At 44.4% G+C, this 12,737-nt stretch overlaps 1 protein-coding gene across 3 annotated transcripts in view; it reads left to right on the top strand.

The window, feature by feature from the left end:
* The window catches only part of PTK2B (protein tyrosine kinase 2 beta), a 102,882-nt gene that overhangs the window by 51,277 nt on the left and 38,868 nt on the right, over window positions 1–12,737 (top strand). For all 3 annotated transcript variants that reach the window (XM_069975746.1, XM_069975747.1, XM_069975745.1), the window contains 4 exons: window positions 2,544–2,779; window positions 6,393–6,571; window positions 10,691–10,778; window positions 12,118–12,197. In XM_069975746.1, the coding sequence (XP_069831847.1) occupies window positions 2,588–2,779; window positions 6,393–6,571; window positions 10,691–10,778; window positions 12,118–12,197 (539 nt within the window). In that variant the 5' untranslated portion in view covers window positions 2,544–2,587. The remainder of the gene's footprint in view (window positions 1–2,543; window positions 2,780–6,392; window positions 6,572–10,690; window positions 10,779–12,117; window positions 12,198–12,737) is intronic.

Below are 12,737 nucleotides of genomic sequence, written 5' to 3'. Positions count from 1 at the left end.
AATCCTATAAAGTAAGTACATGAGGTGGGCTGCAGAGGGGTGCGCGCCCCCTGTTAGTCATAGGGAGATGCGTATATCTGATCTGTGTAGATGTGATGGGGATTAGAGATCAGCAGCTTTATATATCCAGTGAGTCATCTCTTACAGGGTCTCTTCCACCTCGTGGCTCCGCAATAAATATTTTACCAGGTTGTTGTTATCATGGAGGAAATCAGATTTTATACGGCAAAGCGGGTAATTGGCATCTGACGAATGTCTCATTAAAATGATGACAAATCGCTGCCAAGATGAGAGAAGGTTCATTCCATGGAGTTCTAGCATGTGCGGGTGAGGGCTGCAATATACCGGGGGCCTGGATCACTGGATTCTGAGAGTACTTGACCCTTTGACACGGACACTTGCAACATTGTTTCCAATTGGAAGCAACAAGGTCACAGTGTAATTATTTTACCACACCGTCTTATTGTAGTACAATAATGTATATGTAATAACATATCCCATCTATATTATTGTATTCCATAGTTCAGCTCTGAAGCACACAGAATAGTGAGTGCAGCTCTGGGGTATAATACAGGATGTAACTCAGGTACAGTACAGGATTAGTAATGTAATGTATGTACACAGTGACCCCACCAGCAGAATAGTGAGTGCTGCTCTGGGGTGTAATACAGGATGTAACTCAGGATCAGTACAGGATAAGTAATGTAATGTATGTACAAAGTGACCTCACCAGCAGCATAGTGAGTGCAGCTCTGGGGTATAATACAGGATGTAACTCAGGATCAGTACAGGATAAGTAATGTTATGTATGTACACAGTGACCCCACCAGCAGAATAGTGAGTGCAGCTCTGGAGTATAATACAGGATGTAACTCAGGATCAGTACAGGATAAGTAATGTAATGTATGTACACAGTGACCCCACCGGCAGAATAGTGAGTGCAGCTCTGGGGTATAATACAGGCTGTAACTCAGGATCAGTACAGGATAAGTAATGTAATGTATGTACACAGTGACCCCACCAGCAGAATAGTGAGTGCAGCTCTGGGGTATAATACAGGCTGTAACTCAGGATCAGTACAGGATAAGTAATGTAATATATGTACACAGTGACCCCACCAGCAGAATAGTGAGTGCAGCTCTGGGGTATAATACAGGCTGTAACTCAGGATCAGTACAGGATAAGTAATGTAATGTACCGGTATGTACACAGTGACAGAATGTGTTGCAGGTCTTTGAGCACCTTGGAGTAATGTTATTTGGCTGCTATATTGCGGTGATATTTATGTACACAGAATGGCAGACACTTGATATGTTTATCTGAGCACTGTATGACTGTATTATTTGTTCATTGTTGTCCCCATCTGTACCCCCTATAGTGCACTACGAGATACCGCACAGGATGCCACCCCAGCTACCCTCAGCCCTCATGTACTGTACATTCATATTAGTGATATATCCAATGTATCCTCCATGCTGCTTTCCTGATTTCATCTCAGAAGTTGATTGTCCATATTTTAGTTGTTTTTTTTCTTTCTTTATTCTAAATATATCAAAAGTGGAGAAAAACAGAAGTTCTAACAGCTTGGTGAGAAGTAAATGTGTACGCTCTGCATCACTTCAGCTGTCACCGTCCAGAAATGAAATATATGATGGCCTCTCTCTCTATATATATATAATATTACAGGGACTGGAGGCTGGATTGTGCTCTACCTGATAGCACTATGGCTTCATTGGGGACATTTCAGCATTGATGATGATGATGATGATTATGAAGTATTCTTTTTATTAGCTTTTTTCACTGTCAGACTTTAAAAACAATTGTAGTTTTCCATCTGACCACTGGGGGCAGTTTTAGCAGTTATATCTATTAGCAGCCATAGAGCATGCCCACTACACTCTCCCATAGATGTGTCTGATATAAAAGTCATCCATTGTTAGTAAAAAATCTTCATTATTTCATGAGCAGTGATACACCTATCCATGTGTGTTACTGCTGCTCAGTCCCACTCACTTTAATAGCTAAGGCACTGTTTTAGATAGAGAAGGTGGACGTGTTTTTTCTAATGCTAGGATCCTTTTCCCATAAACAGTGCCACACCTGTCCACATGTGGTATTGCAGCCCAGTATCTTGTACTTCAGTCGAACTGAGCTGCAATGTTAGATACATCATGTGGACTGGTGTGGTACTGAGGGAACGTTTTTGCAATCATGGACAATCCCTTTAATTTTCTAACACCTGCTGTAAAGCAAATCTGTGGTATTGTTGTGGGAGCCATTCATGCAACGTGGGAAGTGAAAGTTCAGCTATAATAGTGAGAAGAGGAAGTTTAGAGAGATTATAATGGTCCAGATCCCTAATATAGTCACTGATATCATGGGGATGGTGCGAGTACCCACAGAGACATGACTTGTTCCCCTGGGATACATGTAGCACAGGCTGAGACCCTATGGTGTACATTGTTAGATACATTCAGTCATACAGATCAGTAGAACTGATAAAGGATCAATAAATCTGATCAGAAGTTTCTTTGCCTCCACAGATAAGTAATGACCTGTTCTTAGCCGATCCACCAACCCCCCCAGGATGTCTCTGGACACTATAAACCGCTTGAGGGGAAACACCTTTGTGCAGCCCGATGGCCCCACAGATCAGCTGCTCGATGGCGAGATCAGTAAAGAGGAGATGCGGATCCTCAAGGTGTGCTTCCACAGCAACAGCTCCAACCTGATGAAGAACTTCAAGCTGGTCAAGTGCAGCATATTCACCGACATACGGGTGAGCTCCGCTCCTAGGTTATCCGAAAGGGGAACTCTGGCGACTTTCTTTTTCTTCAGATCAGCTGGTGTCACAATGTTTTACAAATTTGTCATTTACTTCTATTTAAAAATCTCCAATCTTCCAATACTTATCAGCTGCTGTATGTCTTGCAGGAAGTGGTGTATTCTTTCCAGTCTGACACAGTGCTCTCTGCTGCCACCTCTGTCCATGTCAGGAACTGTCCAGAGCAGGAGAGGTTTTTTATGGGGATTTGCTGCTGCTCTGGACAGTTCCTGACATAAACACAGTGCTCTCTGCTGCCACGTGTGTCCGACTGGAAAGAATACACCACTTCCTGCAGGACATACAGCAGCTGATAAGTATGGGAAGACTGAAGTTTTTGTTTTTTTTATAGAAGTAAATTACAAATCTTTATAACTTGCTGACTCCAGTTGATTACCACTTTAATGTTTCACCATTGTATGAGTTGGAGGTTTAAAAGAGTTAATAGATCTATCAGCAAATTGGCCATTATACTCTATGGGTTGGGGGATCAGACCAGTCAGTAGACCCATGGTTGAGGATAATGGACCTGATGTTTCTATGGTAGGGGCTGAGACCAGTCAGTGACCTACAATCGAGAGTAAACTTTTCATTCATTCTATTCTATGGTTTGGGAGATCAGACAAGTCAATAGACAATCAATAATCTATTTAGATGTACAATGGGAATAATCTGCTTTATTGCTATACCCTATGGGTTGGGGGATCAGACACTAATGAATGATATTCGACCTGGCCATTATACTCTATGGGTTGGAGATTAGAAGAGTTCGTGGACTTACAATAAGGATGATTGATTTTATCCCTGTAGGTTTTAGGGGACATGAAATGAATGATGATAACTAAGCTGGCAATTGTATTTTATGGGTTGGGGATCAGACTATGTCATCAGGCCTGCAAAGAAGGATATTGACCATTGTATTCCTCTTACTAATGAGGATCGGGTTAGGAAACCATTCAAGTCTATAGATTTACTGATGGACTATGACCTTTCTGCAGCATTTGGGGTCTCTATTAGGCTCCTGTGCCATAAGTTCTCTTTCCCGGCTTCCCCATACACATAACCAGGGCTGTATTAACAGCTGCTGCTGCCCTAGGCACTAAACCTGAAGACGCCCCATCTTCACGCACTTATTGGCGATACCAGACCTGACCAATACCACCATACCCCCCACCCCCCTGGAAAAGACACCAAATTTACTGGCAAGTCTGAATGGGAGGAGGGAAAATAAAAAAAAAATAAAAAAAATATATTTTTTTCTGTCCCCCTGCTCCCTGGTGCTGCCCCCCTGCAAGGTGCTGCCCTAGGCACCGGACCACGGGTGCCTAGTGGTAAATACGGCCCTACACATAACATTCATATGTTCTCTTTGGATAGGAGTAAACCTCAGCCAGACAGCCCTGGCACTGATTTATTCCCCCAAGAACAATCCATCCGAAGGCCCTCATGCATCATATACTGTTAGTTGAACTTGGGTTCAATCACTTTGGTGTATGCTATATGGGCACCTTATAGGGGGGATGGGGAGGGTAGAGGCTGGTCTTATTTGTAGATAGGAGACTGAGCACAATATGTATTATGTAGTGACGATCTATCTGATCATGGGTCACCAGTGGTGTTGAGCAGCGTTCCCGAACTGTTCGGGTTCAGCAATGTTCTCTGTACTTGAACGCTCTGCATTTGACTCCTGTCGTCTGGCGAAGTTAGATGCCGCCCTAGGGCTGCCAGGAAACTATGGGCACAGCCTATCACCCATGGCTGTAACTTCTCCAGATGCCGGGAGTCTAATGCTGAGCATTCCAGGTCAGAGAAAGATGCAGAACCCAAACAGTTCAGCATTAGCCTCCAGCAGCCATCAGCGGTGATAGTATAGATCCTGGGGGAGCGGACAGGAGACTTTGAGTGTTTTCTCTGCAGTTTTCTCTCTATTACACTGCACTAATCCAGAGACACGCTCCCACCGCCTGCCCACAGATCCCCACTCTGCACCATTGTGTAATCTTCATTCTCTGACGTTCGTAAGAAGAGAGGAAGAAGAACACCACACACACAGATATATATATATATTTTTAGTGACTTGCGTCAAGCGACTTTTCTGTGGATTATGGAGTTTCATCTCTCTCCTATTCATACCTTTACTCTATGGACTGAAATAAAGAAAGAAAGAGAAGTTTATGAGATTACTCACAGCCATTAAGGCTCCTTGTCGTGGGCTGCTGATGTATAAGCTGCGCGGCTCTGCCGTGCCGCCCCCCGGGAACGTGGGATTCTCGGGTCAACTTTACTTATTGATTGAATATATATTGGTTTTGGGGATTTCATGTATTTTTCTAGATTGGTAATAATAAAAGGATATTCCAGTGAAAAAGAATTTTTCTTTTTTTCTTTTTTTTTACATTTCCCTAACTTTATATATACTGTATCTGTATTTTATTTACACTGTAAGGCCTCCTTTCTTATCAGGAAATCCGGATTGAATTTCTCATCTGTAGACTGTAGAGTTCTATTAGGCATGGACACCCTTCAGGATTTTTCCTGAGAGGTGTCTGTGTTGGAAAATAGGCCCAGAAATAATTGGACATTTCCGCTAATTGTCTTCTAAAAGCTTAAGATGCACATCAGGAAAATGTTTGAATTCCAGATGCAAAGCTTGTCAGCCTGAGCCCGCCGGATGCGGATGCTGGTCCTTTAACTGTATGTGCTACTAATTAGGAGTGCATACAGTTAAATGCGGCGCGGTGTTTGACAGGGCTAGGAGCCAGTGGCTCTTGGCCCTGTAAATTGCAGATCACTATTTATCACTTTTGACGGCTCATGATGTGATCATTATATATCATTGGGTGAAGTATGTGGTAGAGCAATCTTTGTCCAGCTACATTGGGTGGGCTGAATAGCCAGGAAGTCTAAAACTATATCAGGAATGGGGAACATTCTGCCCACCAGCTGTTGCAAAACTACAATTCTCATCATACCTGTACAGCCAAAGCTAAAGCTTTGGCTGTCCTGACATAATGGGAATTGTAGTTTTGTAACAGCTAGAGGACCAAGGGCTGCAGGTTTCCCATCCCTGTACTATATAATAGTCAATAGGACCAGATATACTTTAGGTATCCACATCTTACATCATTATTCTTCAGTTGTTAACAGAACAGCAAGCAGGGTTATGGGTAATGACCACTTCTGCGGCCTCTTGGCACCGTCTATTGACTGCCCACCATGCCAGGATATTTATAGTGTATATTGCAGCACAGTTACTGCATACTGTTCTTGTACTGACTTGTTACTTCTCCTGTTCTGTGTGGTTGTATTCGCACCTGAGAGATATGTCTTTCTTCCCGATCATCGCTTGACCCAACATCGGTGGCCATCATGGAGAGGAGAACCTGCTGGTGACAGTCATCGTCAATAATGTAACATTGGCTTTTACATTGACCAGAACTTAGTCCCTAAGTAAAGCCAGGCTGGGTCAGCTGACAATGTAATGGTCCGGTTTGATAAAATCTCAGGCCTGGGCCACACTATGGTACAATTAGTGATATATTTGTAATGCTATGGCTTCTTTATACAGGAAATCATCAGCTCCATCCTCCTGAGCGGCCGCATCGGTCCGGACATCCAACATGTAGAATGTTATGGGCTGCGGCTGAAGCATCTGAAGTCTGATGAGATCCACTGGCTGCACCCGGATCTGACTGTGGGGGAGGTGCAGGAGAAGTATGAGTGTCTCCATCTAGAGGCAGAGTGGAGGTAAGAATTATCATCATCTATGTCTACCAATGGGTGTAGTGTCTCTTAAAATGGGTTATCTATTGTCATACACCCTATTAGAGAGGTCACTGTCATCATCTCTTGGCTGGATCAGTCACAATTGACATCTCTCTAAAGGACATGTCCTGTCCTTGATCCGTCATTAATTTGTCATTCACACTGTGTAATACCTTATTTCTCCTGTGGGGGAGCTGCAGGGAAATTCAGTACTTACTAAAAGGTTTAACCACAGATACAGCTGGCTGTAAGGATAATTAAATCAATGGATCCTGCGCCAATCCCCATAATTCATAACCTTGGTGGGGACGACAACAAGATGATCAAATACTGTACATCAAAAATTAAAACTTGATACATGGGAGCAAAAAAATCATATTCACCCCTATTATATGCATCAACTACAGTGGGGAAAAAAAGTATTTAGTCAGTCACCAATAGTGCAAGTTCTCCCACTTAAAAAGATGAGAGGCGTCTGTACATCATAGATAGACCTCAACTATGAGAGACAAAATGAGAAAACAAATCCCGAAAATCACATTGTTTGATTTTGTAAGAATTTTTCTGCAAATTATGGTGGGAAATAAGTATTTGGTCACCTACAAACAATCAAGATTTCTGGCTCTCACAGACCTGTAACTTCTTCAAGAGTGTCCTCTTTCCTCCACTTATTACCTGTAGTAATGGCACCTGTTTAAACTTGTTATCAGTATAAAAAGACACCTGTGCACACTCTAAAACAGTCAGACTCCAAACTCCACTATGGTGAAGACCAAAGAGCTGTCAAAGGACACCAGAAACAAAATTGTAGCCCTGCACCAGGCTGGGAAGACTGAATCTGCAATAGGCAACCAGCTTGGAGTGAAGAAATCAACTGTGGAAGCAATAATTAGAAAATGGAAGACATACAAGACCACTGATAATCTCCCTCGAACAGGGGCTCCGCGCAAAATCTCACCCCGTGGGGTCAAAATGATCACAAGAACGGTGAGCAAAAATCCCAGAACCACGTGGTGGGACCTAGTGAATGAACTGCAGAGAGCTGGGACCAATGTAACAAAGCCTACCATCAGTAACACACTACGCCGCGAGGGACTCAGATCCTGCAGTGCCAGAAGTGTCCCACTGCTTAAGCCAGTACATGTCCGGGCCCGTCTGAAGTTTGTAGAGAGCATTTGGATGATCCAGAAGAGTATTAGGAGAATGTCCTATGGTCTGATGAAACCAAAGTGGAACTGTTTGGTAGAAACACAACTTGTCGTGTTTGGAGGAAAAAGAATACTGAGTTGCATCCATCAAACACCATACCTACTGTAAAGCATGGGGGTGGAAACATCATGCTTTGGGGCTGTTTCTCTGCAAAGGGACCAGGACGACTGATCCGGGTACATGAAAGAATGAATGGGGCCATGTATCGTGAGATTTGAGATTTTGAATGCAATCCTCCTTCCATCAGCAAGGGCATTGAAGATGAAAGGTGGCTGGGTCTTTCAACATGGCAATGATCCAAAGCACACCGCCAGGGCAACGAAGGAGTGGATTCGATAGAAGCATTTCAAGGTCCTGGAGTGGCCTAGCCAGTCTCCAAATCTCAACTCTATAGAAAACCTTTGGAGGCAGTTGAAAGTCCGTGTTGCCAAGCGACAGCCCCAAAACATCACTGCTCTAGAGGAGATCTGCATGGAGGAATGGGCCAACATACCAACAACAGTGTGTGCCAACCTTGTGAAAACTTACAGAAAACGTTTGACCTCTGTCATTGCCAACAAAGGATATATAACAAAGTATTGAGATGAAATTTTGTTACTGACCAAATACTTAGTTTCCACCATAATTTGCAAATAAATTCTTACAAAATCAGACAATGTGATTTTCGGGATTTGTTTTCTCATTTGGTCTCCCATAGTTGAGGTCTACATATGGTGTCAATTACAGACGCCTCTCATCTTTTTAAGTGGGAGAACTTGCACTATTGGTGACTGACTAAATACTTTTTTTCCCCACTGTACATTCACCCTAGGCGTCCCTCTCCCAAAACACAAAGCCAGAGGAAAAAGCTAAACATTGCTGGTGTCCACAATGAATACTCCAACCAGTTCAGCACATAGACAAAAAAACACCTCTACGTGTTTCTTCCCATCTCATATAGAAAGGTTCATCAGGAGGCTTGACAAAATAACAAATCCCCTAGGTACTGATCATGACCAATAGTGGCGATACTGCCCCAGGGATATTCAGGTAGCCTCACTGGAGGAATGAGGTATTACATGAGAAATCATTGAGCTGTCCATGTAATGCAAGGACATGTCAGGTCCTCCAGAGAGGGAGACACTGCATGTGTTGTTTGCAGCTGGTGGGCTCAGGTGTTTTTGGACGACTTGGCCGAAGGTGGCCAGGAGTGGTAGTACCCACCCACACACACGGGCACTGGACCTTGGTAGAACTGGCATGAGGTGCAGGTGCGGCATAAGTGATGATGCAGTGTCCCAGAACACGCAAGGACTACTACTCCTATTATGGCCATTTCTATTGCTGTGTCCATGCCTGTTCTGGTGAGTGTTTGCACTGCAACTGCTGCTGGTTTTCCCCTAGTATTCTCTGGTAATGTGCATTCTCATGTATTCCTGTGTATTATTACATTGTACAGTGGTATGCAAGGCTGTTGATCACGTGACCGTGCCAGTGCCCTGTAACCATGGTTCCTCCAATGGCCGACTAGCTCTGGCCAGGAGCAACCATGCGACCTCCCACTTCCTCTTAACAAGTTGGTCTTCCCCCTGCTTCCAAGCAAGGAGGGTGTGTGTCGTCTCTCTCCTACCTCAGAGGAGTTGGACTTCTTCTTTGCAGCTCCCACTTCACCACTAGAAATGTGGATCGAGTGCTCTGCTGTGTTCAAGTCTTCGGCTGTATCTGCCTGCTCAAGTGTCCGGAGTCTTCTCTCTCATCTGGGTGTCATTCCGTTATCTCTCATCATCGCTACAAGGATTCACAGCAAGTATTATTCTCAAGCTAATCCACCCAGCAACGCTATTTCCCTCATACTCCTACTCCCATCATTCGGCACGTATTCTCACAGCCTATGCAGCACCACTCCTGCTTTATTTGTCAAAGCCCGCTATATACCTGGTTGCATCCGGACAGAACTGTTGCTACTAGTTACCTCATCTATAATAAAACCGCTGTTACTGAACCGTGGCATTGGTGTCCACTAACTGGTGCCCTGACTAGGTGCAGCGAGGAATCGCATGCCCATCATCACCCGCAGATTCCACAGACCGGCCCTACAGCTGTGCCGCCCTCAGGCCTATACCGTGACAAGTATAACCCCTGCAGCTGCCCCGGTCATTGCCCGCTCATAACACCAGCACTGCGGAAGTGGCCCCCAGGGGCCAGGGCATCGCAATGACAATAACTTAAAGGGGTAATCAGTAAAGTACCTAAAGGAAAAGTCCATCGAAAATTTTTATTAAAATATTGTATTGCCCTCCAAAAGTTACAAGTCCCCAATATACACTTATTACGGGAAATGCTTATAAAGTGCTTTTTTCCCTGCACTTACTACTACGTCAAGGCTTCACTTCCTGGATAACATGGTGATGTCACTTCCTGGATAACATGGTGATGTCACTTCCTGGATAATATGGTGATGTCACTTCCTGGATAATATGGTGATGTCACAACCCGACTCCCAGAGCTGTGCGGGCTGTGGCTGCTGAAGAGGATGATGGCAGGGGGACACTCAGGGTCCCTCCAGTATATTAATTGGTCAGGAGACACCAATAGGTTATTTTTGAGAAAACAGCATGAATAAGGGTTGGCCAAATAGGATGTACCTTTTAATCCTAGATCATAGTACAAAGACCTACTCCGATAGTACAAAGTACAAAGACCAACCCCTTCCAATTCCTTAGAAGAATTAAAGATGGCACAACCCTGGAGTAAGATCCCTCTTTTTGTTGCTCCGCCCATGAGGAGCAGAAGCCTTTGGGAAAAGTAAAATGGAAGCAGCGATACATTGTGGAAATGTCGATGTGATTGCTCTTTCATGGTGTCCTATGATTCTTTTGATCATTTACGTGATATTTTTATCCTCATTTCTAGGTATGATCTCCGTATCCGCTACCTGCCAGATAACTATATAGAAAGTTTCAAGAAGGATAAAACAACGTTACTTTACTTTTACCAGCAGGTGAGTTACTCTGGTGCTTCTATAGTAAAACACAACCACATTGCCCCCATGACAACCACAAAGGCCATTCCCCTTATAGCCAGCACAGTGATCCCATGACAACCACAATGGCCAATACAATAATACCGTCAGACTGTCCCCATCACATAACACAAGCACAGTGATCCCATGACAACTACAATGGTCATAACAGTAATAGAGCACTAATCATAGCCAGAGGGTCCCCATCACATATCACAAGCACAGTGCCCCCATGATACCAATAGAGGCCATCACAATAATAGTGCCCCTTATAGCCGAAGTGTCCATATCACACATCACAGCCAGAGTGCCCCTATGACAACTATTGTAGTCATCACAATAATAAAGCCTCCTATAGCCATAGTGAACCTATCACATATCACAAGCACAGTGTCCCCAGGATAACTACAGAGGCCATCACAATAACAGAGCCCCCATCACAGTCACAGTACCACATTACAGTGCCCCATCACAGTAACTGTGCCCCCATTATAGCCACTTCCCCCCACTAACACATCGCAGTGACCACTCTCACAGCCAATCCCCCCATCATTGTTACCGTCATCACCCTCTTAGCTATTGTACGCCTCTTGTGATGACAATACCCCCATAGCCAGCACAGGACCCCCATCACAGTCTCAAGTCCTCCATCACAATTACAGGACCCACATCACAGTCATGTGGTCCCCAGCACAGTTACAGGACCCCCATCACAGTAATGTGGTCCCCAGGACAGTTACAGGACCCCCATCACAGTCATGTGGTCCCCAGCACAGTTACAGGACCCCCATCACAGTCATGTGGTCCCCAGCACAATTACAGGACCCACATCACAGTCATGTGGTCCCCAGCACAGTTACAGGACCCCCATCACAGTCATGTGGTCCCCAGCACAATTACAGGACCCACATCACAGTCATGTGGTCCCCAGCACAGTTACAGGACCCCCATCACAGTAATGTGGTCTCCAGGACAGTTACAGGACCCCCATCACAGTCATGTGGTTCCCGGCACAGTTAAGTTTCCTTTAGCTTGTCTGGATAGTTTCTCATTTGTGATTGCAGGAGACTTGTTGTTCTGAGAATTCAGGAGGTCTCCATATCTATAAATCATGAACAAGAAGTGTAATATTAAAACCAGATCCCGGCAACGCTCACAAAATGCTTCACCCAGGGGTCCCTGCAGACCATAACCAGCCTAGTCTAGTCTATAGCTTGTGTCAGTTGTTATGTGGCCTTTGGGTCTGGATGTGTGTTGGTTGATGCTACATTAGAGCCTATAGTATGTGTTTTCTGTGACTGTGATGTGTTTTCTGCAGCTGAGGAATGACTACATGCAGCAATACGCCACCAAGGTCAGTGAAGGCATGGCGCTCCAGCTGGGCTGTCTAGAACTCAGGTACGGATCTCCATCCTCTTCTGGATTTCTTTGAGTCTTTTTCTGATGCCTTACACCCCATTGTAAGCTAGAACTCTTCAGGGAATATCATCAAAGGGAATGCGTCAACTCTGTGTCTTGCAGTCATGGCAGAGAGTTGATGGGGGAATGAAACAAATAATGCCTGTCTCTTAGATTATGGCTCTTTGCCAAGTTATAAAATCATGCTTTCCTTCTATGCTAGAGCTATCGGGCTGAGCTGCAGCATGCACACCTCCTTTGTGTTCTGCATGATTGATGTACAAGGCTCAGTCCTGGAAGCCAAACCTTGTATATCAATCATACAGAACATGGAGATGAGGAGGGAGGATGCATGCATGCTGCAGTTCAGCCCTATGACTCTAGCTTAGAAGGAAAGCATGATTTTATAACTTGGCAAACAGCCATCAGCTAAGAGACAGGTTATCAGTTGCTTTATCTATTACTGCATCTACCTGCCATGTCTGCAGCTCTGAGCATGATGATATACAGCTGACACATTTCCATTAAAGAGAAACCTAT

The sequence above is a fragment of the Dendropsophus ebraccatus genome, chromosome 6 (assembly GCF_027789765.1).
Source record: "Dendropsophus ebraccatus isolate aDenEbr1 chromosome 6, aDenEbr1.pat, whole genome shotgun sequence".
Classification (NCBI taxonomy): Eukaryota; Metazoa; Chordata; class Amphibia; order Anura; family Hylidae; genus Dendropsophus; species Dendropsophus ebraccatus.
The sequence above is the reverse complement of the archived record's forward strand: the minus strand, read 5'-3'. Positions and strand labels throughout refer to the sequence as shown.